The sequence below is a fragment of the Chrysemys picta genome, chromosome 19, assembly GCF_011386835.1.
Source record: "Chrysemys picta bellii isolate R12L10 chromosome 19, ASM1138683v2, whole genome shotgun sequence".
NCBI classification, from domain to species: domain Eukaryota; kingdom Metazoa; phylum Chordata; order Testudines; family Emydidae; genus Chrysemys; species Chrysemys picta.
Genome location: NC_088809.1, coordinates 1,770,637 through 1,798,141, shown reverse-complemented (window position 1 = coordinate 1,798,141; position 27,505 = coordinate 1,770,637). Strand labels below are relative to the sequence as shown.

At 41.3% G+C, this 27,505-nt stretch overlaps 1 protein-coding gene across 2 annotated transcripts in view; it reads left to right on the top strand.

Annotated features, from left to right (window-relative positions):
- The window catches only part of PHF12 (PHD finger protein 12), a 45,676-nt gene continuing 18,171 nt past the window's right edge, over positions 1 to 27,505 (top strand). For both annotated transcript variants that reach the window (XM_065573183.1, XM_065573182.1), the window contains exons 1-5: positions 1 to 210; positions 431 to 612; positions 20,246 to 20,318; positions 25,514 to 25,901; positions 26,727 to 26,847. In XM_065573183.1, the coding sequence (XP_065429255.1) occupies positions 145 to 210; positions 431 to 612; positions 20,246 to 20,318; positions 25,514 to 25,901; positions 26,727 to 26,847 (830 nt within the window). In that variant the 5' untranslated portion in view covers positions 1 to 144. The remainder of the gene's footprint in view (positions 211 to 430; positions 613 to 20,245; positions 20,319 to 25,513; positions 25,902 to 26,726; positions 26,848 to 27,505) is intronic.

Sequence of the window (27,505 nt, the reverse complement as noted above, 5' to 3'; positions counted from 1 at the left end):
CCGCACCGAGCCGCCCCCCGCCGGGACTGGCCTGAGGCCCCCCCGCCCGCCCCCGGAGAGCGCGCGAGGAGCCGCCGCTGCCCCCGCCGAGGGGCCGGGGCCCCCGGGCCGGGCCGGGCCCCCCGCCGCGCCCGGGCTGGATGAATGTGGGGCAAGATGGAGACCAAGACGATCGTGTACGACCTGGACACCTCCGGGGGGCTGATGGAGGTGAGCCGCCGCCGCGCCGGGGAAATGGCGGGGGCCGCTGGGGGCCGGGCCCCCCCTCGGGGCCGGGCTGACGGGAGCCCCCGCGGCCCATACAAGGAAGCGCGGAGGGACGGAGCCGGCCCCGGGAGGAGCCGCGGGGGCTCGGGCGGGGTGGGGGCCGCGTCCCCGGGCCGGCAGGGTTCGGCCCAGCCCCTCACCGCCCCTCTGTTTGTGTGTGCAGCAAATCCAAGCCCTGCTGGCCCCGCCGAAGAGCGAGGACGGCGAGAAGAAGGGCCGGCGGCCCGAGAAGGAGGCCCGGCGCAGTGGCCGGGCCACGAACCATGATAGCTGCGATAGCTGCAAGGAAGGAGGGGATCTGCTGTGCTGCGATCACTGCCCGGCCGCTTTCCACCTCCAGTGCTGGTAAGGCCCGGGGCCCGCCCGGCGCTCGCCGGAGTCCTGCCCGTTAGCTCGGCGCATTGTGTGCGCGAACAAACCCCCGCTAGGGCTGCTCCCGCGAGCGAGCGCCCGCTCCTCCGGGGCAGCCGAGGTGAAAAGCCCCCGAGCCCCCTTTCCGTGGGGCGCAGCGGCTCGCTCTGGCGCCTGGGGGTGGGCAGGCGGCTCCTCTTTCCTTTTTGTGTGAAGTGTGGAGAGGCTAGAGGAGGAGCTGTGCTGGCCGCCTGCGCTTCGCATCGCCTTTATTGCAGGCGCCCGGGGGTTCAGCCTTGAAGTTTCTCTTCTTCCCGCTCCATCTTCGGGGCTGCCTTGCTCGGGGGATCCCTTGGGGGCTGCGATGGGTGGGAAGTCGCCTTTGCGTCTCTTGGACTGGCCTGACGTTGCTGAGCGCCTCGGTGGTGCTGCTGCAGCTGCTGGGAATAATGGAGGTTGCTGTCTCTGTGTCTCTCCCTGCCTCACTGTTTACAATATGGCGACCTTCCTTTAAATTATATTTTTATTCTCAGCGCCATTTTGGCTGCATATAGCACTTCCAAACCCTGGCACCGTTACTGTAGTATTTTGAATACAGAAGTATCTTCCCAGCGTTGATCCAGAACTCTGAACTTGAAAATTGACCCCTCCTTATTCCCTTTTCCTTCCTCCTGTCCTTTAGACCTGCCTGTTCCATCTTGTAGGAGTGACCAATACGAATTCAGGGACAGCTTGCCTGTAGTTTTGTGCTCTTGTTGCTAATCCTCGGTGGTGGTTTAGAAATGTGTGCTTTAGAGCATAGTGGCTGCTGTGAGGGGGGGACTGACTGGACCTTCGGTGCATTACCTGGAAGCCTCCCAAGCTAGTAACAAAAAGCAAACTAGCAAAGTCAGGAGATGTCTGAACTTCGGTTTCTGCCCTGAGAAGTTATTTTTTGCTTCTGTGTGAGGAGCCCAAATGCATCGAAAGCGAATTTGCGTATATCTGTTCAGCAATTGACTCAGGCTCATGTGAAATTCAGACAGCCAAAGTGAATAATGGGATGGGGGAGGGAGCAGGGCAAGTCAGAGCAATGAAGTTCTGGCAAATCGGTATTCTTCCTTGGAGAGAGATTTTTTTAACCACATTCCTTATTGTCTTTCATGCCTCGGATATTTGTTTGACTCGGCTACAGTTGTCTCCTTGTGACTTTAGCTGAATGGTTGTATTTTTTATATGCTAATTGCAGGTCTTAGGGCGCTTATTACAGTGATTACTGATACTGGGGAAATTAACCGTCTGGTCAGAATTCTGTAGGGAGTACCCTCTTACCATTCTATAGACCTGTATACCCAAGACAGGAAGCTCCATTTTTATAATCCATGATACCATCATTTCTACCTGGAAGAAGTTCCCCTGGTAGTTTTATTATATAGAGCACTTAAAATCTGCTGGAGAACATTGTTTTTTTTTTTTTTTTTTTTTTTTTTTTGGTTTAATCTGTTTAGTAATTAGACAAGGTGGGGGAGGTAATCTTTTATTGGGCCAACTTCACTTGGTGAAAGAGACAAACTTGGATGCTTACACAGAAGCTCTCCTTCACATAGCTGTCCTTTTAGGACAGGATTGTTTTATAATGTACGGCTGAGTAATTCAGCGCAAACAAATTAATGTTGTACGTTAGGATGTTGTTGATATAAGCTGAACCTGGTAAAGTCGAATTAAGTGCCTAAAATGTTACGCCTCCGTACAGTTTTGAGTCTCATTTGTTGAAGCAGGATAGCTGCTAGAAACCTTGAGAATTTTGGGGAGGGAAATGATGCACACACAGTTTCTCACTTAACTTAAAACCTGGTCTCTTGATCTTAAGTCAATATCCACTTTCTAGTCATGGAGATATTAGCTATGCATATAAGTCATGGTGACTTCAATGAGACTGCTCTCTAGGGTAAGGGGTTTGTAAGGTTAACCCTGCAATTTATGCAGCCACCGTATTCAAATAATTTTCGGCTTAAATTTGCTTTAACAGGCTTTTTCTTCAGCAGAAGTAAAGGATGGGCTGCTTTCTGTTTTCCTGTTCTCATTTCCAAAGCCTTGCATACCATTTTGTAAACGCATGCAAATGAGACAAGTTGCCTCAAAGGAACACTTGGGTTTTGTCTTTACCTCATACATCTTGCTTAAAGTAAACTTCCATTCCATTGGGCATGAATGCAGTACATGAATTTCCGTTATTCTGCAATGTTTCAATAATGCTTGCTTTAAGTACATTTAAATAGTGACTATAAACTTAAATATACCAATCTATGGCCAACTTGTGAATTCTGCTAACTGTTTGAGGCATCTTCCAGGTATTTCCCTCAATATCATTTTCACTGTTCTAAAAGTTTCTCTTGTGACAATGAGGAAAACAATACGACAATACCTAGTTTTTATTTAGAACGCTTCAACAGTACACCCTGAAGCACTTCACCAAGGAGGTCAGTACCATCTGTAAAAGATAAGGCGTGGAAGTGACTTGCCCACCGTGGAAGTGGCATAGCCAAGAATTGAATCTGTCACCCTAATCCCAGTCCAGTGCGCTATCCACTAGGTGACACTGCCTCCCCCATATACAGTTCTTATAACTTGCTTGCTACATTAGGTAAATACGTGTATATCTCTAAAGCAACAATCTGCATGTTTTAACTTAAAAAGGAAACAACCCAAAATGATGCAGTGTGGTTCTCTGCTTCCATAGTCCATGTTAGTCTGGTGGGTGAGTTCTTACCCATGTTTATTGAAATTCATTCTGTAATCTATTGTGTGCACTTTGAAGATATGTTCCAGAAAGCAAGTCTTGAAATATAATCCAGGCAGGTATTGTGGTTCCATTTTTGGTTTGGTTTAGTGTCAGGGTGTTCACGGGAGTACTCAAGAAGATCTGGTCTTCTTTCCTGAAAGTCCTTTGTTTTGTTCTTAAACATACCTTGACTTCTACAGTATTTCCACATATTTGGAAGCCAGCTGAAAAAAGATGATAGCTTTGAATATTTCCAGGTCTAATTACAGTATATTTACCTGCCAAAAAGAGCAGTTTTACCAAGTTCTTTGTAGTTATGAGTGGGTTGTCAGCCCCAGAATGACTTCATGTGGATGGAACAGATTTCTGATTCATCTATTATGAATTTGACCACTCTTGTAATCTTGTCCAAGAAAGATTATAGCTTGGGGAAAAAACAAATAGATTTTATTTTCTTTGCTTACATCAGATTTCATCAGCGTTGTTGCAAATAATTTAGATGGGGTAATAGTTATAGAAAATTTTGTAGTGCCCTTTTCGCTAGATTACCTATGATGCTGCGTCTGCTATATTCAAATATGTTGACTTCAGATTTAAATTTTGCATAGAATGCTTTTTCCACTTATCAGCTTTTTCCAAAGAAGCTTTATTGGTTTTTAGCTTTTAAAGCTCTGGTTTTGGTTATGAAGCTTGCATATTAATTTGTCACTCACTAATGTGATTTCAATAACTTGCATTCATAGTACAGTTCTAGAAGTAATGCAGTAGAGTCTTTACTTGAATTTTATCTGACAATTCGATTCCAAGGGGGCTTTTGAGCTGGGATAAACTATTTAAAAATTATCCAAAAGCAGTTTTCTTGTTTAGTAACTTTCTGTACTTTTCTCTTACCCCCTTGTTCTAGATAACGTGTAGCTATTGTATTGTGATGTCAAAAATTCCATATGGCTTTTCTGAAGGATTAAGCAGAAAGTGATTGAGAGGAAAAGCGCAGGTTTAAAATAGATAACTAGTAAAAATGGCAATAGAAGTTACAAAACAAAGCAAGTGAACTGACTTTTTAAAGCAGTGCTATTAAATTTTCCTAGTGTGAAAGGTGCTCTCAAATTACTGACCCATAACATTCGGTTACAATTGCTTGTTTGTCTGGCTCCTGAGTACAAGGGTGTTAGTATACTGAAGCAACTTAAATTGTCTGAAATTAATCAACTTCCTTTTGAAGTGAATATGGCTCTTTACATGACAACACTGACATACCAAAATTGTGAATCTCTTGTGCCACCTCCCAAGATTTCCCTTAATAGTTGACTCTTGTTCTGAACCAGATGAATTTTGTGGCTGTCACAGGGTAAGAGCACTGCATTGAGCACTGTCTGCTAGTTCCATCAAACATTTTTGCAACACTTGCCTCCCCGTGTTTACATTTGGAGTGTTTGGCTCCGTTTCTCCTTTCTGATTTGGCAGTCCTCTGGCATGCTGTTGTTGAAGAATTGGAGTAACAGAGCTTGCTAAGAGAGGCAGATGAAGCTAAACTAGCCTAGTTTTGCATATTTTAGTTTCTGAGTCACATCAGTTGACAGTTTTCCATTCTACATGTGAAATCTTTATGTTCAACTGCTACAACATGAATAACTTTCTGTACCTTATTCAGATTTAGAATTATCTTGGCCTATCGCAAGCTAGCATTCAATTTAGTTAATTTAGGAGTTAATTTTGACTTTTCACTTTTGTGTCCGATTCCTCCCCTTCTCTCTCTCTTTTTGACTGAAAAAAATCTTTGAGGCATCTAGATTCTGAGCTGCTGCCTTAATTTCAGTGATTTTGTCTTTTAATGGCCATAAAAATAGGTGCTCTGGACATCTTGCCATAAGATAACTAACTCTCAGCTAGGTAATAGTGAATTGGACAAAGTTTAAATTCATTAATTTACATGTAGTGTTGAAGTGTAACTTCATACTGAAATTACTAATAACTTTAAAAAGGCTTGCACATTGGCTCTTTGTAGGTTTAAATGAACTTAGTAAACATTCAAACTTAAATGTTATCAAAACTAGATCCTCCTTTTATGTGAACAGTGTACTGGCAAAATCCATCCTTTAAAAGGTCCTTGAAGTAAGCCTGGAATACAGAGACTTGGACTTAATTTAAGCTTCTTTTTGAGCTCATAACCGTTAGAAGAGACCATATTATTTTAAAGTTATGTAAGAAAACAATTCATGCTATTTTATCTTTGTTAATAACTAAATATTTTAAATGAATTTGCTGCTTGCCAAATTCGTATGCTTTAATTGCCTTTGGTATTTAGGTGGTTTCAGAAGCAATGTGGAATTTGAGATATTAAAGTTAATGAAAGACGCAATTGCACTGGTCTAGTTAATTAAAAAAAGTCATTCTTTATGTGCCTTTAGACACAGTAACATGATCAGCCCTAGCAGCTCTGTTAAGCTCTCTTGTTCAACTTTGGTTTTGCTTTTTTAGTTTACACTAAGGCTCTGAAATGCAAAGCCATAAAAGTTCAACTGGAGTAATAATAATGTGCGCAGAACTTAGAATTTTCTGGAGTTTGGTTTGTCACAACTTAATAAACTGAATTTTTTTTAATGTTTAGTTCAGGACCCTTAAGGTATCATTCTCTTCAGTATGTGGGTGCATGCTCTTGTAAAATCTTCTTATGGTTGATTTAACATGTACACAGTGAAGTGTGCCTGATGACTAAACCATTGATTGCTGCTGCTCTCAGAATTGGACCACAGTAATCGGGTTTCCCAGTCATCAGTGATCAAAAGATGTGCTATAACAGCTGAACTTAAACATGATTCCTTCACCCCCCTCTGTATCAAATGGACTAAACTTATTAGAAAAGGTATTGAAATTACAAGTAAAGTTGTTTGAAAGGTACAGGATAAAATCACTGATCAAAACTAAAAAGGCCTGTTACCCTGCCTAGGGGAAAATATACTTTTATGTTGAACTGTAAGTCTTAAACATTTTGAAAATTGTGATCATCAGTTTTTACTGCTGCAGTGAAATCTGTGTTTTAAAGATGCTGCATCTTGCTGAACTATTTGGTTTAGTGAAGTATTTTTTAAGTAACTGTGACTTAGTTTGAATCCATTGTTCTGCTCAGTAGTCACCCATTATGGTTTTACTTTCTAGCTGCCATCTTCCAGTGTGTTATCGCATCTGTAGGTGTGGCTCATGGGAGCGTTTCAGAATGTGGAAACGTCCTCCCAAAGGGTTTCTAGTACCTAGAGGCACTTGCTTTAGCAAGGAGATTTGAATTGGATTTGATTTCTGATGGGTACTGTTCATTGGTTAATGACTGCTATGCAGATCTTAAATATTACCTGTAAAAGTACTTTGACCTTAATTAGACTACATACCTAGGCTCAACACTGCTGAAAAAAATCAAGAATATACAGTCACCACCTGCAATTTTTTCTATGGCTTGTTTTACATCCCACTCTCTTCCTCCTCTCTCCCCCCCACTCCCCCACGAAAAGGAGGGAGGACAACTGGTTAAGGCCCTATACAAATTCATGGAGGACACAGAAATCATGAAAATGCCCCGAAACTATGATCTTTTAAATGTTTTTAAAAATGGAAAATGTCTACAATGAAGTCTTTAATCTCCCCCCCCCCCCCCCCAAAAAAAAAAAAAAATTCAAGGACAGAATGAATTTTCCTAACACTTGTAAAATTCATGCTGGCCTATAAATTGACTAAATTAAGTTGTAAAATTAATTGCATGCAAACCATGTGAAATCCAATACTTCGCCATTTACACTCATGATTTTTTTTTTTTTTTTTAATAAAAACTTGTCTTTTATACAGGGCCTTAGTTATAAAATAAAGATGTGTGTTCCTCTGTTTGGTACTGATTAGAGAGGGAGAAAATGGGGAAAACAGCATTTGCTTTCTTTAGAGGTGGGATAATCAGAAGTTTTAGTTCTAGGCACTTTTAACAAAATATTCATGGTGCTATCACTCTGTTACAGTGTGTACTGGGGAGCATCTCCGTTTGGGGAATCTGGCAGGGATGTGACTGAGCCTGTTACACCAGTGTGTGCCTCAGGCCTCTATAAGTGAATTGTAATTAGGAAACTGGTTGTGGTGACTAGAGCAGAACTCCTTTTGAACTATGCCCTCTGAGATCCTTGTCTGTTGTCACTCTGCCTGATACAAGGCTGGTGAAATATAACTTAAAACTCCATTGAAACTTTTGATGTACTCTTTCGCAAGAAGATATAACTGGATTCAAAAAAGAATTTGATAAGTTCATGGCGGCTAGGTCCATCAATGGCTATTAGCCCAAGATGGTCAGGGACACCACCCACAGAAGGGACGCTTCTGTGGGTGTCCATAAGCCCCTGACTGCCAGATGCTGGGACTGAACAACAGGATGGATCATTTGATTGCCCTGTTCTGTTCATTCCCTCTGAAGCATCTAGCATTGGCCACTGGCAGAAGACAGGATACTGGGCTAGATGGACCATTGGTCTGACCCAGTATGGCCGTTCTTATGTTCCTATCGCGCCCTACACCTCATTTGTGGGGTGCCAAGCGTGTGTGTAAATTACAAGAAAAGCATATTGCCAGCCTTCAGTTGTAAGACACATTCAGCACAGGTATTGACGTAATAAAGGCAGCAGCATTGGTGTTGCTGAGCTTCAAGACACCCCGTAAGCACACACACATCTTGGAGTTCCTTTGTATCTAGACTGAGTCAGTATGTGATGCTTTCTTGACTTTTCTGGTGTTCTAGGAAACCTGTTCCTTAATCCTTAAGTCAGTATTGACTAGCAGAAGCCTACTGTGAAGAAAGTCGGCAGTAATTTCCAGAGTAGGAAGGAAAGTGTATCTTTTGAAACAGAGTCCTCAGTGCATTAGAATGTGAGGGGAGCCTTGTGGTAGCAAGGGATCATAAGAACAGCCATACTGGGTCAGACCAATAGTGGATCTAGCCCAGGATCCTTCTTCTGACAGTGGCCAATGCCAGATGCTTCAAAAGAAATGAGCAGAACAGGGCAATTATCAAAGGATCCATCCCCTGTCGCCCAGTCCCAGCATCTGGCAGTCAGAGGCTTTACACAATAATACAGTAGAAATCCGTGCAAGATCTAGCCGTTTAAAAGACCATCCAGGAAGCAAGTTTAGGTGTGTGAAAACATTAAAGTAATTCAGAATATAATGTGGCTTTGTTCTGGGGATGTGAAATTCTCGATCCGTCCTATGTTTACACTTACGAGCACTACAGTGGCACAGCTGCAGCTATGCCACAGTAGTGTAGACACTGCAGCTACGGAAGGGATTTTTCCATTGCTGTAGTAAATCCACCCCCTTGAGAGGCAGTAACTAGTTTGACGGAAGAATTCTTCCATCAGCATAGCAGTGTCGACACCAGGGCTTAGGCTGGCTTAAATATGTCGGGGAAGTGAAGTTGTCACAGCCCTGAGTCACGTATCTTAAGTTTTACGTGTTGATCGGGGCCCAGAATGAGAAAGTGTAAGCAAGCGTCTTGCCTCAGTGAGTTATTGGCTAAACTGTATGTGACTGAACTATGATTCTGGAGTACTTGGCACAGTCAACCTATCAAAGAGCTTCTTGTGTTCTTCCCCAACCAGTAGTTCTCACCATGGCTTTTGCCCAACTTCCCTAGTAGACTGCTGTGTGATGCCAAGGGGCTGTAGAAATAAACCCCACTTAGAGAGAAAAATACCTTGCGTGTCACCATGGATCATAATTTTGTCAGCTCACTTGAATGCAGTTGTAGCCATGCAGGTTTGTGTCTTTTCTGTGTATAACTAGTTGTGGGTTTTTTCCACCCTTAGCATACTTTTTACAAATTGCATTTCCTGAGAAGTGTTCAGTGTATCATCTCAAGAGTATAAAAGGCAAATATTGTAACAGCAAGCTGGGAGGAAATCTAGTGACTGAACCTGACTTGAGCCTTTTCCACTGATGTCTGCTGTGCATGAGTCACTTTTTGAAATAAACTAGAATGAGCTAGAGAGTGCTGTCTGTGGGGTTTGAATTTAGCCGTGGCCTGAGGACACAACAGGCCAAAAAACCCTTCCCTGAGCAAGTAGCCCTAATCATTATAAAATAAGTGCCTATACAGGCTATGACTTTCTGCTGTGGTTTGGTTTTTTGTTTTTGTTTTTTTGTTTGTTTGTTTGTTTTTTGGGGGGGAAGAGATACTGTGTTAATTACCCCTAGGATCTCCTTCCACTAGGAATAGTAACAGGAGCAGGGTGTGAAGATGGGGGTGGAGGTTGTGCCTATGTTTCTATCTTTTTGTTCTTTTAAAAAAAAAAATCTGAAAACTGCTGGGTGGATTTTCAGTTTTGCTTTTTTTAATCTGCTTGGGTTTTTTTAAACTAGTACTTCTACCTGGAAAATTTCTGGGGCCAGCTGAAGCTCTGAAAGAACAAAAAAATGGCCATACTGGGTCAGACCAAAGGTCCATCTGGCTCAGTATCCTTTCTTCCAGCAGTGGCCAATGCCAGGTGCCCCAGAGGGAATGAACAGAACAGGTAATCATCAAGTGATCCATCCCCCGTCGCCCATTCCCAGCTTCTGGCAAACAGAGGCTAGGGACACCATCCCTGCCCATCCTGGCTAATAGCCGTTGATGGACCTATCCTCCATGAATTTATCTAGTTCTTTTTGAACCCTCTTAATAGTCTTGACCTTCACAACATCCCCTGGCAAAGAGTTCCACAGGTTGACTCTGCATTGTGAGAAGAACTACTTCCTTTTGTTTGTTTTAAACCTGCTGCCTGTTAATTTCATTTGGTGTCCCCTAGTTCTTTTGTTATGAGAAGGAGTAAATAACACTTCCTTATTTACTTTCTCTATACCAGTCATGACTTTATAGACCTCTATCATATCCCCTCCCCCTTAGTAGTCTCTTTTCCAGGCTGAAAAGTCCGTCTTATTAATCTCTCCTCATATGGTGGTCGTTCCATACCGCCATGCAGTATTCAAGATGTGGGTGTACCATGGATTTATATAGAGGCAATATGATATTTTCTGTCTTATCTATCCCTTTCTTAATGATTCCCAGCCTTCTGTTTGCCTTTTTGACTGCCACTGCACATTGAGTGGATGTTTTTCAGAGAACTATCTACAATGACTCCAAGATCTTTCTTGAGTGGTAACAGCTAATTTATATGAATAGTTGGGATTATGTTTTCCAATGTGCATTACTTTGCATTTATCAACATTGAATTTCATCTGCCATTTGGTTGCCCAGTCACCCAGTTTTATGGGATCCTTTTGTAGCTCTTTGCAGTCTGCCTGGTACTTAACTATCTTGAGTAGTTTTGTATCATCTGCAAATTTTGCCACTTCTCTGTTTACCCCTTTTTCCAGATAATTTATAAATATGTTGAATAGGACTGGTTCCAGTATAGATCCCTGGGGGACACCACTATTTACCTCTCTCCATTCTGAAAACTGACCATTTATTCCTACCCTTTGTTTCCTATCTTTTAACCAGTTACCAATCCATGAGAGGACCTTCCCTCTTGAGTAGAGTAAGCTGTCATGGGATAAGAGCCTTTGGTGAGGGACCTTGTCAAAGGCTTTCTGAAAATCTAAGTACTCTATTCACTTGATCCCTCTTGTCCACATGCTTGTTGACCCCCTCAAAGAATTCTAGTAGATTGGTGAGGCATGATTTCCCTTTGCAAAAACCATGTTAACATGGATTGTGACATGTTGTGGTGACGCCGGAGAGAATTATGCTTTTATTCAGGTTTAAATAAAAGAAAACAAGTTTTAAACATCTAATTAATTAAAATACTTTGGAGAAAAGCTCTCTATTAAAATTCAGTATACACTTCTGTCTTGTTAGCAAAACAACTAGCAAAACAGAATTCCAGACTTGACATTCCTGGTATTTCTAAGACTAAAAATCCTCAAGCAAATTAAAATGTTCTCACCTTGAATATGTATTCACTTGATCATTCCATCTGAGAAATGTTGAGCAGATATAGAGGCCTGCAACAAAATATTAGAGAGATGGAAAGGCTTCTGTGTGCAGAGAGATTGAAAGTTAGACTAAATGATTTTAAATGTAAATTAATAATCTCTTCTAGAGATGAGGCGAGGGAACATACCTTGAGTTATGTAAAACAACAAGTGGTTTAGAGAGAGCTAAACAGGCACAGCTGTTTACTTTCTCTCCTTGATTAAGAACAAGGGAACATTCTTAAAAGCAAACAAATGTAACTGGTAATTTTTTTTTTACATAATACACAATTAACCTGTGGAACTCACTTCAGTAAGAGATCATGTGCTTTGTAGTTTTCCCAAATGTCTTTGACATGTATATGGGTAACCAGAGTATCCACAGTTACATTGGCTAAGATATACATAGTTTCATGTCTCACAGCATAAGCCATCAACCAGAAAGACATTTCATAGGAATGGCGATAGTGGACAGTCCAATGGTCTACCTAGCTCAGTATCCTGGCTTCCACCAGTGGATGGTGCTAGATGTTTCTCAGGGAGCGGACAGAACAGGGTAATTTGAGTGATCCGTCCCCTGTCATCAGTCTCAGCTTCTAGCAGTCAGGGATTTAGGGGACACCCACAGCATAGGGTTGCATCCCTGACCATCTTGGCTAATAGCCATTGATGAACCCCTATACTCCATTAACTTGGCTAATTCTTTTTTGAACCCAGTTATATTTTTGGCCTTCACAATATTTCCTGGCAATGAGTTCTACAGGTTGACTGCGTTGTGTGAAGAAATATTGTTTGTGTCGTGGTGAATTTGTAGATTAGATACTGTCCTGTCTGGCAATTTTTTAGGTGGTGTGTTTTTTTTTTTCTTCAGTCTGTGCAATATTGATGAGCGTTATCTTTTCTTGCCTTTCAGTAAGTCTAAAAGTGACTTGGCTAGTCCCCTCTTTAGGGGAAAGAGCACCTCATCGTGCTGTATGGAGTTTTAAGTTCATCACAAACATTGAGAATCTTATGAAACAGTGCATTTGTTTGCATGTGATTCTGTAGGCTTGATCTGCACACAATTTAGCCGCCTTAGTGCATGTGCAATATTGTATATGATATTACATCTACATTCATCCCAAAGGATTTCAGATCATATACCACTCTAGTGTTTAGTATTATCAGAGTAGGCTGCACTTAACATCACTTCAGGACAAGCGGAGAAGAACACTCCACGTCACTAAAGCAGCAGAGTAAACTTTACATTGCCAGAATGGAACTACCTGAGTTGGAATTTTCCTGAAGTAACCCTGTAAGTTTATTTTTGCAATAAGGCGTTCCTGAGGCTTGACCTCCGGAGTGTCTGTCCCCTGGGTGCTTTCTCCAGACTTCGTCACAGGGTGTTTGACCATCGGCATTAGCTGAGAGTTTAAATCCTGGGAAGGCCTGCACCAATCCAAATTCTGCTAATAACTCAAGCTGAGCAATGGGGGGAATCCAGGTGTTCTAGTTCACCACTTCTGTCATTGAAAACCTTGCATTCATATCTTCACAAATGAAATGATTTTGGGACCATACTCCAGTGGATATCCGTCCACATCAAAGATTTATCAGACAATTTGATATTAACAGTTGCTCCCAGGAGTGGAAGGATCCAAGGAAGGATTGAGATGTTTGGGTAAAGTAAGAGCTCATGTAATGTCAGTATTTAGCCAGCACTACTAGTCCCTTGCTTTCATGTGCACAGGAATTACAATATCAGATCAGACCAGCAGATGGTGTAGTTTTTTGCTCTGTGACAGTGGCAAGTGTTGGATATTTCAGAGGAATGTGCAAGAAACCCCATAGTAAACAGTTATGGAACCACGTGTGCGTAGTGAAACTTCCTCCTAAACCCTTACATTCCTCCTCTGAACGAAATGGTCCCACTCTTCTTTCTGTTCACATGGAAGTGACTCCAGGCTTCTGATCTCTTTATTGTCCATCTCTGAATCCTTTGTTTCTGCTGTACCTTGCAACTGTGTGACCCAACTGAATGCAGGACTCCAGGAGAGAGGGTAATCGGTGTAATATTTTTAGTCTTCCTTATACGACTCTCTTGATTGCCATTGTCATTGAGCAGAAGTTTTCATTGAGCTATCCCCAGTGATGCTTAAGTCTCCTTACTAAGTGGTATTGATTTAGAGCCAGCAGTGTGGACAAAGTTTAAATTTATTCCTTCCAATTATTCCTTCCAATGCAGATTACCTTACACTTGTCAGGATTGAGCTTTTTAATTTTCCCCAAAATATTAAGGCAGGGGGGAGGGAATATGCAGCTTTCCTACAGAGGAAAGTTCCCAACCTCTACAGTGGCTGTCCTTAAAATCCTGTCAAATAAAACGTGTTGTAAAATGTGTGTTTGTATTTAAATCTTGCAGACTTTACCAGATCACATTTGATACAAAAATGGCCACTTAAAGTCTGATCAGGCCCATCGAATACCTTGTTCCTGAAACTGGTATAGTAAAGATGTGTTGGAGCTCTGATCATTCTTAGGAGGAAATAGGTACTGCGTGTTGGTTTATCCAAAATGTGGGATGCGTTCTACGTTCTGACATTTGGTTTGTGGGATTTTTGGTTTCACTATAAACATCAGGAAGCTGACAGTTTAAAGAGAGCCCAAACCTAGATCCTACATGCCAAACGTTATCTGTGTTTAAAAAAACCAGGTGGATCTCCATAGTGGGGTTGAATAGCTTAGATGCGCTGTTTAATAGCTCTGTGTAACACTTATATTGCTGAATCATCTCCTCTCCTACTTCCTGTTGGAGAGATTCTGGCATTATTGGGGAGGAAGGGGGTTGCAATATTTCCTAACTATGTCTTAAAGATACACGGTCTCCATTTCCTTTTTTTCCACAGAAAATAAACCAGCAAACTGTTCCTTGGCACAGAAGATCTATAGTGGGATGGTAAAATAGTTAAGACAGGCAGGGATTTTGACTAGCTGCAGTTGTTGACTTGTTTGTTCTTTGTATAATGTATTGGCTTCAAACACTTCATTCCAGGTGTCCTTTCCCTGGAGGGCTTTGGGGAGCAGCTGTGAATAGAAGTTTGTAAGTTGGGCACAGTAAAACTGTTTCAAAGAATTGCAAATTTTTAAATGATGCAACTTTCTATATTTCTCAATGGGGCGTTTGTAATATGCTGGCACTCTGGCTAGTTTCCTTGTTAGTTTTAGTTATGGCCATACACTGGGAAGCCAATAAACCTTGTTCTCTATGATGTTTGTAGAACAGCTGTAGCTGCATCCATCATTAGAATAAGACGAGTCCACATAAAGGCTTTTCACTCTTCTGCCTTTTATCTTACTGGCAGTGTCTTCCAATATAAGTCAGTCAGTAAATCCTGCTACATAACTGGGAGGCTTTAGGAAGCAACATGAGTGAGCTGAATGAAGGGGCTGCTGTGAATTTTTTCTTTGTGCCCAGTTGTTTCTGTTAAATTCTGACTTTTTTCCTCTGCACAAGAGAAAACTCCAAGTATGTGTTTGCACAATTCATCAGCATCAAAGTCTTACAAGGAAGTTTATTCAGACATTGAACTCCAAAGTTCTCCACTCCATTATTCAAGCATGATGGAAACTGGCTTCTGTTCTCTGCCATCAGCAGGCAGGTAGCACCTTCACTGCAGGTTTCACAAATGGTCTTTTTCAGCAAGGTGCCCACCAGGAATGCCAGTTGTAATGAACTTGCATTTCCAATGCAGTCACAATCAGTTCCTTTTGAGACGAGTGTCTTACACTTGCACCATTTATGTGGCAGATCAGAGAGGGTGCCATTCCCTTGAGCATTTGTTTTCTTTACTTTGCTGACCTCAGGAAATGACGGTAAGCATAATTACAGGATTTAGTCTAATACCAGCATCAGATGTATGTGAGCTCCAGAGTGTGACATTGAAAAATAAAACAAGCTTCATTGCTTGATGAAAACTCCTAATATACAGATCACTTTGGGGGTTTGTTTGATTTCATGATATCCATTTAAATAATGATTTCACCTTCCTAAGTGAGGCTTTGCATAATGTACAGTATATGGGAGATAGTTCCATAGACTTGTAAAATGAGTCTTGTATAAACATTATATTGTGAAAATGGGTTTAAAAAAAGATACTTAGTATAGAGAAACCATGAGATTACACAAGCCAGAGAAAAAGGTGTTAAATATTGTTTATACTGACAGTAATCTGTTCTTTACAATGGTAGAGCCATGAAAATCTTTAATTAGTTCTCTGTGGGACTGACCTTTCAGGTGTGTGTGTTTAGTCCTTTAACTTTGAAAGTCAGATTTTATATTTTTCAGGGCTGTCTTTCTTTTGTTTTAAGTTCTAAAATGTACATGTTACACTGCTGAGCAGACAGATGCAGGTCGCACTTCGATAACCTTCCATGTTATGTCAGTGTTGCTGCACCATTTTGCTTGCATGTCATGATAAAAAGGAAAAGTCTCTGAAATGGAGGGCAGGCTCTTGTATAACTATCTGTGGTATGATTCCATATTGAAAAGCAAATATATTATGTGTAATTGATAATTAAGTTGGTGCTGTTGAGCAACAGGTCCTGCTGGCAGCGACTTCATCTGTAACAAATATTAATGCTCTTGAGGTTTGTGTTAATAAGTGTATGAAAGATAGGAGGCAGAAAACAGCCATGTTGTGGTCAGCTCAAAGTAGAATTTGGTGAAATGGTAAGAACACTGACTGCTGTCTTGCTTAAAGATCTTATTTCTATTATGCCTACTGTAAAGGGGTGGGGAATTTGGTCATAACTAGTTAATTAAAATTGCATGCTTAACTAAGGTACAGTTCCTTTGTGTTTAACCTAGGGTAGTGGCTTTTTCCTGGCTCAGAATACAGCAGTGCAAGAACAGTATTCATCCATCTTGGTTAGTACAGTGTTCTGTCTTGATGAGCAGTTCATTAACTTCCGGGACCAGATTCCGGCTTTGGCGCATTGGTTACAGTAGCTGGGCCCCGTTGGAGGGTTAAGTAAATTCAGGAGGAGAGCTTGATGTTGAAATATTGCAGTTGATCTGAAATGGCAACTTTGTTCAGAGAGCCTTAAAAATGAGCATTTTGTTTTAAAACTAGTGGTTTTACAGACTAATGGAAGAGAGATGTGGTGTTAAGTGACTCTTTTAAACAAAAAATCATATTCTTCATAAATATACAGGAAATATTTTTTTTGAAAAATCATCATAAAATGAAATCTATTCAAAATCATTTGTCCTTTATCACTTCCTGGGATCCATTGCGCTATTCACTGTTTCATTATAAAAATATCTAAGATCAGGATAATGAGTTAAAATAGCCTGAAGTGTGTCTGGCAAAATGTGTATTTCTGAGTTGGTACACTAAACAGACCTTAAAATGCTTTTTGCCCTCTTGCAGTTTTGGAACTGCTAATTTATTTAGTTTTGTTCTTTCGGGATGGGGGCAGTGAATCAGCAAGATGCCCCAAGATAGTTCAGTGACTTCTAGCTACGTTTTTTAAAGAACTCTTACTCCAGTAGGAGTCAAGGATCTGAAGCTATTGCTGGGGTCACCTCAGGACTTGCAATTAATCCAAATGTTAAGAAGCACATTTGAGATCGTCGCTGTTACTAAGGCTTCTGATAACAAAAGGTTTGTTTATTTAAAAACAAAAAACATAATTTCAGCCGCACATCTGACTCTCTGTCACGTTATCTGTGGTTGAAAGAGAGGTTTTGGTGCTTTGTGCCTTCTAAGGAGCTTGATCATCTGTTCACCTGAGACCTCCAGGAAATGGAAAAACAAGCTGCAGGTGTGTTTCACTGTGCATTCTAGAAATATAGTACTCTAGATTCCTGAAGCATAGGCTGCTTGAAATGCTCAACTTTTGTTTCTCAAAATTGCTGCCAGATGTGTCACCTCTACTGAATCCCCCTGTGTTTTTGAGACCAGAAATGGCGGTTACCACCACTTTGGAAGACTGAAGGAAAAAGGCAGTAAAAACCATTCTTAGAACCTGTGCAACTGAACATACAGAATGTGAACCTGACAGCTTCAATGCCTGTGGAAGGCTGTGTGTCAGGATGTTTGAGAGCCTTACCCAATGTATGCTACGACGTTGTTTGAAAAGAGGAAGTCTGTTTTATAGGTTAAACTTAAAAGCTGAGGCCAGACCCAGTGCCTGGGACCTGCTGCTAGCATTAGGGTTCTCTATGGAGCAAATACCTACAGCTTCAGAACGGATGGTGGCAGACTCACTGAAGAAGCTGATATCTGAGACGTATTTAGAAGTATTTGTTTGCAAAGACTAACTTACAGTAGAACATATGTGACTTTTGCTAGCTTTATATTGGCTTGTCTAAGTGATGTGTCACTGTGCCTTGTAGTAAAAAGGACTCTTTCATGAATTATAGAAGAACACTTGACTAGCAGTCACTTATTTCAGGACTCTGCTATTTAGTGATTGGTATTTAAAGGCTAGTTAATACTAATGTAGTAATTGGCTCTTCTGTAGTGCCTTGTATCAAAAGCTCTCAAAGCACTTGACAAAATAAGGCCTCAGTCCCTTAAGTTCAGGTACTTACATGGTCCCCATTACTGCAGTAGCTGAGCTCTCACACTCTTTCAATGTGTTTATCCTCACCAGACCCTGTAAGGCAGGAATGTGCTATTCTCCACATGGTACAGATGCAGAACAGACACCAAGGTTAAGAGACTTGCCCATGGTCACACACGGTGTCTGGCTGAACAAGGGTATTGAACTCAATCTCCCACTTCCTATGCTAGTGCCTAACCAGTGGATTTACACACTGCAGGGAAGCGGGCTCCTTGGGCTGAAGTACGTATTGCATCATTGAAGTTTGGCTAACAACTGCAGTAAACTTCTACAGAGTTAAACTACAAATAAACTCACTTTGAAAACAAACTACATGGAAACGGGGTCCTCTGTTTATCTGACAGAAGTTGTTTCCTCTGCAACAGTTAGTGATCTGATTAAACCATAACTTGTGCAGGAAAAAAAGATCTTAGTTGAAAATTACTGTTTTAAAAACACTAACAAGATAAATGTCTTGGGAAAAGAGTTAAAAAATAAACAAACAAACAAAACCCCTCAAACTTCTCTTCTGCTGTTGTAACACTGAGAGAAGGCTAGAGAATGGCCAGATTTCAAAATCCCACTGTCCTGGGGGTGGTGGTGAGCTTTGTCCCCATCACCCCTTGAACTGATTTGGTTTAACTTGAGTTTCTCATTTAGATGTTTTTTTCTTTCTGTGTCTGCTTATGCTGATTTTTGTCATCAAATCTTGCAAGGGAAACTTTTAATTCAGTTCAGTTTTGATAGTGAAGGAGAAAATGGTATTGATATGTATTTGTAAGTTTGTTCACATTTGTTACTGATGTGAGATTAACTTCCACGCCCCTAAAATCTTTGCAGTTTTCCAAATTCTCTGCCACGTTTCCTGCTTCAGCCAGCCAGTCTGCTGGTTCTTCTGTATGCTTTCTACTGGAGCTGCTCATGGCCACAGTCCAGGATCCTAGCAAATACTTTTATACAATTCTGTTGCTTCCAGAAAACTGAAAGAATTGTACTTAAGCCGTATCAAAAGGGTTTCCACCCTTCCCAATCTGTGATCAAGCAGTAACTTTGTAATTCTTTCACCAATGGCCTTATCACATAGACAGGAAGGAGGATTGGACAAAGGAGATTAAAATATAGTGGGAAGGGAGGCTCAGAAAATGCTATTCCAAGGAATATGGACTTTGACTCATGTATGCAGTATCTCAGTTTTGGAGATACTCTTGTTGACATGGTGCAGTATCTGTTCATTAATGGCTATGGGCTGGTTCTTTGAGTCAGACAAATCTTACCCTCATATATTCAAGTCAAACTGCATATATCGTGTGTTGGTGGACTACCAGGGCCTTCTTACGATTGATAGTCACTGATGCAGAGAATGAATGTGTTTTGCTGCCAGTTAGCTGATTCTAATGCACGGGTAGGTATAATGCATTGCCTCTTCCCTTCCTGGGCAAGTGAGTTTCATGGCAACAACTCACTTACAGTATGTCTACACTGGAGCTGGAGAAATGTACACACACTAGTTCTTATTGAGTTTGTGCACTAAAAATAGAAGTGGATCCCAGAGGCAGGGTGGATTAGCAACTCCAAGCCCAATCCCGTCAAGGACCCTAGGCATGTACGGTAGTTGGGACAGGGAATCCGTCCCACCCCTCACACACTACCTTTATTTTATTTTTAGCGTGTTACCCACACTAGCTTTTATTGAGATGTCTCCTCAAGCTGGAAATTACACCTCCAGCTTCAGTGTAGAGACACCCTCAGTTGAAGAGGGGTCCTGGCAGTAAACTAGAAGACAAATTCTGTCACTCGTTTTGGGGAAATTTTATGCTACGTTTCTTGGACAAGAATCTGACCCAGTCTTATGGTAGGCTCTAAATGAACTTTAAGACCACACTGTTAGAATTATAAAGGTGCATAGGTGTATATATTTAAGGGCAGTGAAACTTGCATCTATTAATGCCATGATTTATATGGCGCCAAAAGGGTAGTCTAGTTTTCTTGATGCAAAGGACAGGGCAAGCACCACAGTAGTGGAAAATAAGTGCTTAATATGGAGGACTGATTTTTAAGAGCAGAATATTTTAAGGTGGAAGTGAATGTTTTAGAAGACTATAAGATTTTATAATTTGCTTAATTGGTGATAAAAGGTTTATTACAAAGAACCCTCTACAGAGGGAGCACAGTCAACGAACCTGAATAAAATGCAGAAGATTCCTGGCAATGGAAGCTCGCAGAATTATTCTGGGCCAGCTTGAAATGCTCTGAGTTGCAAGCTGAATCTGAAAGTAAACTGTCTTTGTATTCCTCTTGTAGTAACCCTCCATTGAGCGAGGAAATGTTGCCTCCAGGGGAGTGGATGTGTCATCGCTGCACTGTACGCCGAAAGGTAAAACCTCTTATCCAAACAAACTCAGTTCTCTTTGGGTCACTCTTCTAAAATGTTAACTCTTTAGTATTTTCCAAATATTTGTCACTCGTATTTGAGTCTTACTGCCCTTTTTTCCTCCTACCAACCTTTCTTTTCCCACCCCCACAGACACAGATACAAAACCTTAGAGTTCTGCTCCAGTGTGTGTGAGATCATGGAATCGCAGGAAGTAAAGTGAAGGTTAGACAGCTTGGCAGAGCAGAGAGGTTTTGATTAGGAGTAGGTGGATAGAAAACTCTAAGCCAGTCCCAAATTCCTGTACTGATTTTTACTATTAGAAATCACAAAACTGAACTTTAAATCCAGACTTACAAACATTTAATTTAGTAACGTACCCTCAGCAAACAGCAATTTTCCACATTTAATCTTGAACAGGAAAAAACAAACTGCACTAAAAATATCCCAGAGGGAATAATTCTGCACGGGCAAAGGAGATGGACTAGTTGTGACTTAATATGGCTTCCCATCTTTAGTGTCTGATGCTTTTATTGCAGTGCCTCATGATTCTGGCTAGCAAAAACAAAACAAAACTGTGACCCCACAACAATTTCCATAGCAACAGACTGAATTGCTGTGAATTATGACTTCCTTATTTGCAAGAACAGGATGGAGAGATGATTCGGCAAGATTGTGGCTTGGTTTTTTGACATGCTATTTCCCAGGAAGCTCTCCTTGCTAAATGTAAACATGATTTTGCAGCAATGACGTCTTCAGACTGTGTACCCAAGTGTTTAAAGAGATTCTGCACCAAATTATCCAGGAAGCCATTCATATGAAGTGCCACACAAATTCACCTCCAACATATTCTTTTTTCCAACTTGCCACCTTTTATCATGGTCTCTTGCTCCTGGCAAATCACTTGTGATGCTGTTATATCCTGAAGACAGTAACGCTTCAGAAACTTGTCTCAACAATAAAAAGGTCATCTTAAAAAGAGCAATGGCTTTTGCTTTTTCTAACTCTTTTCCTTATCTTGAATGGCTTAGCCCTTAATTTTCGCTCATTCCAGCACCTCACACAAACAAGAAATGCTGCTTCCGGAAAAACTGTATCCGACAAAAGGCTGAGTTTCTGGTGGCTCAAATTTGTTGTTTTTTCCCCCCCCCCTCTGCTCCTGATTTCTTTCCTGTTTTGTTTGGTTGGTTGGTTTTTTTGGGGAGGCGGGGGGTGTTCCCCTCCTCCTTTCCCATGTGCAACTGGCTTTGCACATTTTCTCCCTTGGAGGTTCATATGCTGCACATCTCACAGCTTTCATGGAGATTGATGTGAATGCTAAGTCCTTAAACTGTGCTGATGCTGCCCCTTGTGACTCATAATAAATTATGCCCATTGCACCTTCCAGACTAGGACCACCAAGAACTAATGCTGGCTGGCTAGAGACCTCAAAATTAGGGCTGTCAAGCAATTTTAAAAAAGGAATCGCGATTAAAAAAATAGAATACCATTTACATATTTTTTGGATGTTTTCTACATTTTCAAATGTATTGCTTTCAATTACAACACAGAATATAAAGTGTACAGTGCTCACTTTATATTTTTGATTACAAATATTTGTGCTGTAAAAAACAAAAGAAATTGTATTTTTCAATTCACCTCATACAAGTACTGTACTGCAGTCTCTTTATAATGGAAGTTGAACTTACAAATGTTGACTTATGTACAAAAAAACCTGCATTAAAAACAAAATAATGTAAAACTTTAGAGCCTACAAGTCCACTCAGGCCTACTTCTTGTTCAACCAATTGCTCAGACAAACAAGTTTGTTTACATTTGCAGGAGATGATAGTGCTGCCTGCTTCTTGTTTACAATGTCACCTGAAGATGAGAACAGATGTTCGCATGACACTGTTGTAGCCAGTGTTGCACAATATTTACATGCCAGATGCGCTACAGATTCATATGTCCCTTCATGCTTCAACCACCACTGCAGAGTACGTGCGTCCAAGCATTTGTCTTAACGATTTGTTGACTAAGAAATAGGACTGAGTGGACTTGTAGGCTCTAAAATTTTACATTTTGTTTTGGAGTGCTGTTATATAACAAAAAAAATCTACATTTGTAAGTTGCACTTTCACAATAAAGAGATTGTATTATGGTACTTGTATGAGGTGAATTCAAAAATACAATTTCTTTTGTTTATCATTTTTACAGAGCAAATATTTGTAATAAAAATAATATAAAATGAGCACTGTACACTTTGTATTCTCTGTTGTAATTGAAATCAGTACATTTGAAAATGTAGAAAAGACCACCTTGGCTTAACCACGAGATCTTGCATGATCTAAAAAATAAGAGTCATATAAAAAATGGAAACTAGGACAGATTACAAAGGATGAATATAGGCAAATAATACAGGAATGCAGGGGCAAGATTAGAAAGGCAAAGGCACAAAATGAGCTCAAACTAGCTACGGGAATAAAGGGAAACAAGAAGACTTTTTATCAATACTTTAGAAGCAAGAGGAAGACCAAAGACAGGGTTGGCCCACTGCTTAGTGAAGAGGGAGAAACAGTAACAGGAAACTTGGAAATGGCAAAGATGCTTAATGACTTCTTTGTTTCGGTCTTTACTGAGAAGTCTGAAGGAATGCCTAACATAGTGAATGCTAATGGGAAGGGGGTAAGTTTAGCAGATAAAATAAAAAAGAACAAGTTAAAAATCACTTAGAAAAGTTAGATGCCTGCAAGTCACCAGGGCCTGATGAAATGCATCCTAGAATACTCAAGGAACTAATAGAGGAGGTATCTGAGCCTCTAGCTATTATCTTTGGAAAATCATGGGAGATGGGAGAGATTCCAGAAGACTGGAAAAGGGCAAATATAGTGCCCATCTATAAAAAGGGAAATAAAAACAACCCAGGAAACTACAGACCAGTTAGTTTAACTTCTGTGCCACTGAAGATAATGGAGCAAGTACTTAAGGAAATCATCTGCAAACACTTGGAAGGTGGTAAGGTGATAGGGAACAGCCAGCATGGATTTGTAAAGAACAAATCATGTCAGACCAATCTGATAGCTTTCTTCGATAGGATAACGAGTCTTGTGGATAAGGGAGAAGCTGTGGATGTGGTATACCTAGACTTTAGTAAGGCATTTGATACGGTCTCGCATGATATTCTTATCGATAAACTAGGCAAATACAATTTAGATGGGGCTACTATAAGGTGGGTGCATAACTGGCTGGATAACCGTACTCAGAGAGTTGTTGTTAATGGTTCCCAATCCTGCTGGAAAGGCGTAACGAGTGGGGTTCCGCAGGGGTCTGTTTTTGGGACCGGCTCTGTTCAATATCTTCATTAACGACTTAGATATTGGCATAGAAAGTACGCTTATTAAGTTTGCGGATGATACCAAACTGGGAGGGATTGCAACTGCTTTGGAGGACAGGGTCATAATTCAAAATGAACTGGACAAATTGGAGAAATGGTCTGAGTTAAACAGGATGAAGTTTAACAAAGACAAATGCAAAGTGCTCCACTTAGGGGGGGAAAAAAATCAGTTTCACACATACAGAATGGGAAGAGACTGTCTAGGAAGGAGTACGGCAGAAAGGGATCTAGGGGTTATAGTGGACCACAAGCTAAATATGAGTCAACAGTGTGATGCTGTTGCAAAAAAAGCAAACATGATTCTGGGATGTATTAACTGGTGTGTCGTGAGCAAGACACGAGAAGTCATTCTTCCGCTCTACTCTGCTCTGGTTAGGCCTCAGCTGGAGTATGTGTCCAGTTCTGGGCACCGCATTTCAAGAAAGATGTGGAGAAATTGGAAAGGGTCCAGAGAAGAGCAACAAGAATGATTAAAGGTCTTGAGAACATGACCTATGAAGGAAGGCTGAACGAATTGGGTTTGTTTAGTTTGGAAAAGAGAAGACTGAGAGGAGCCATGATAGCAGTTTTCAGGTATCTAAAAGGGTGTCATAAGGAGGAGGGAGAAAACTTGTTCATCTTAGCCTCTAAGAATAGAACAAGAAGCAATGGGCTTAAACTGCAGCAAGGGAGGTCTAGGTTGGACATTAGGAAAAAGTTCCTAACTGTCAGGGTGGTTAAACACTGGAATAAATTGCCTAGGGAGGTTGTGCAATCTCCATCTCTGGAGATATTTAAGAGTAGGTTAGATAAATGTCTATCAGGGATGGTCTAGACAGTATTTGGTCCTGCCATGTGGGCAGGGGACTGGACTCTATGACCTCCCGAGGTTCCTTCCAGTCCTAGAATCTATGAATCCAAAAACAGTTAATAAATTTCAATTGGTATTCTATTGTTTAACATTGCAATTAAAACTGCGATTAATTTTGAGTTAATCCTGTGAGTTGACTGCGATTAATCAACAGCCCTACTCAAAATTAAATCAGTTGCTTGCCAAACTCCACCTTTAGTCCCCTGAAAATTGTATGTATTCCATGTTCCTTTCCATACTCACCCACTTTATTAGGGTGGCTTTTCATTACTTTGTTGACTCCCAGTGGCTGATTCTTCATTGTAGGCAAGTACTCTGCATGCTTCTTCGGACACTTGAACCCTTCTGTGCCCCAGCCTCTGCTATTGCAGCCCTTAGCTCCAGTGTTGCTCTCCGGCCTTACCTGCAGCCCCCCATGGACTCTCCTGAGCAGAAGTGGCCAGTTCTTGTGTTGTGCTGGCACATTGCAGTTTTTATGTGCGCTCAAGTCATCGTTCTAATTCTTTTCTCATTTTTGAGTAGTCCTGCTATAAATGGACTCAAACACTGCAAAGCCTGCTGCACGGTGCATTATTCTAAGAGGTGTCATTGGTAAATATGGTCTTCCAAATACATTGGTTGGTTGACCTCTTGAGTATTAATTTGAAACCTGATGCCACTAAATATGTTCCTTGTGTCCAAACTGGATTTGAATCCAAGTCTCCAGAGGCAAAAGGCAAGTAGGCTAACCTCCTCCCACGCTTGGCCGCTCTAACTGCTTTAGTAATTGTATGACTTAGTCACACTAGTAATAACCAATTGCTTTTACTGGCTTAAGGCTAAATGTCATGGTGAGAAACTGTTGCAATAAATGTCTTGAGCTCTTGTTCATGTAGCATTTCTGAAAACTGTTTAATCTTTACTTATGTATGTATCAGGGCCAATGTACTTATTTATCTGGCCTGAGTGGTAAGTGTGATTCTTCATGTTCTGCAGAAGCGAGAACAGAAGAAGGAGCTGGGGCAGGTAAATGGATTGGTGGACAAATCTGGGAAAAGGACCACCTCCCCTACCAGTGACACAGACCTGTTGGACAGGTCTAGCACCAGCATCAGGGCAATTGCACATGCCAGGATCTTGGAACGGAGAGCAAGTCGGCCTGGCACTCCCACATCTAATGCCAGCACTGAGACTCCCAATTCCGAGCAGAATGTCGACGATGAGGACATAATTGACGTGGATGATGACTCTGCCCTTGCGGAAATGGACTGTGGGCAGCCCCAGCTGAAGCGACCCTTTGAGCTTCTTATTGCAGCTGCCATGGAAAGAAACCCAACCCAGTTCCAGTTGCCGAATGAACTGACCTGCACCACAGCACTTCCAGGTGAGTAAATATTGTCTGCTGGCATAGCTTACCGTTCAGAGCTGCAACTGGGGGTTGCAAACGTGCCCTCTGCCTCCTCTGTGCTCTCGTTTTGTCCAGCTTGTGCGAGTTTCTACTGACATGCTTTTCTAATTCTGGCTTTGATGCCCCCTCCTCGTGAAAGTAGATGGTGCGGGTGTACGCTCTCCTCCAGCTCCTCTTCTGGTGTGGCTGCTTCACTGGAACAATAGATGAGTGTTTGTTTTGCTCCAGGGCACGCAGCAGGACTTGGAAATCAGCATTTTGCTATTAAACAGGACTGCCCTGAACTTCAATAGTTTAACAGAGTAGTGTACTGTCTGTACAGCCACTCTCAGACGCTCTCTGCCAGACCAAATGACACTGGCGAGAGGATTTTACCAGCCAGAGGAAGTCTCCTTGTATTTTGTTAGGACTGTTCATTGCCAAACTTTCATTCACTGCCATTGTACTCCTGGAATAGATTTTCATAGTAAGTAATAAATTGATCATTTGAAAACTCACTTTAGCCTAGATGTTGTCTCTGACTAAATCTAGATGGCTTCTTGCTTTCTTGGCTCCTGTCTACAAATGAGACCGGCCTGCCTTCATTTTATCTTTTTATTCCTCATCTCCCCTTCTTTTAAATTGATACCAGATTTAAGTCAGGGCTGTGGTGCCCTAAGCAGCTTTGCTAGCCTCTTCCTAGATCAGTCTGTTTGTTTCTGCCAGAGATGGATGTGTATATCCATCTGCTCCAGTTACAGTGATCAGAATAGGAGCTCTGTTACACACAGGTAATGCAAAACCTTTTCATTTACTTTTCAGGTACTAGTAAGAGGAGGAGGAAGGAGGAAACCACGGGAAAGAATGTTAAGAAAGCACAACATGAGCTAGACCATAATGGTCTGGTTCCCTTGCCGGTGAAAGTCTGCTTCACATGCAACAGGTACCCAAGTCTCCCACTTCTGGGAGTTTCACTTGGTGTGGGTGAAATTCTGTTGTTTGTGAAAGAAGTTTGGCATCCTCTGCTTAAATACCAGTTTTGATCTTAAAAGGTATTGGATAAATAAAAATTGTGCAGTAGTGAGTGTAATTTATGGTACATGTAGAGGGTGTTAGGAGAAAATAACCCTCAGAAACAAAAGGCAGAACATCACTGACAAAGATGCATGCCACCAGATTATGCAGGGGACACTCAGAAATGGTTAATCACAAAACCATAGAGCTAAATATTTATGCAATGTTGGGTTGTTGGAATAGTGAACCATATCTATGAATTTAAGTCCCAGCCCAAAAAGTCAGTTTAATTGATAATCTAAGTCATTTTATTGTGGAAACTGAATCACAGTACAGCTATGCTTAGTGTCGTCTTTCACTCTAAGTGAGCTGTCGGAAGAGAGGAGGAGCTTCAAGTAAGCTTTAAAAAAAGAAACCTACGAGATGGCTGATGGCTTCATTAAATGAATTGTGTGTGGCTGGGAAGAACAAGCGTATTTGAAAGAACCCCTCTCATGTCCAGTTTTTTATGACCTCTTCCGTCTCTCTGAAGTAAAAGTTCCCATTGCAACAGACTGTACCTCTCTGAGGAGTGGAGTAATTGGGAA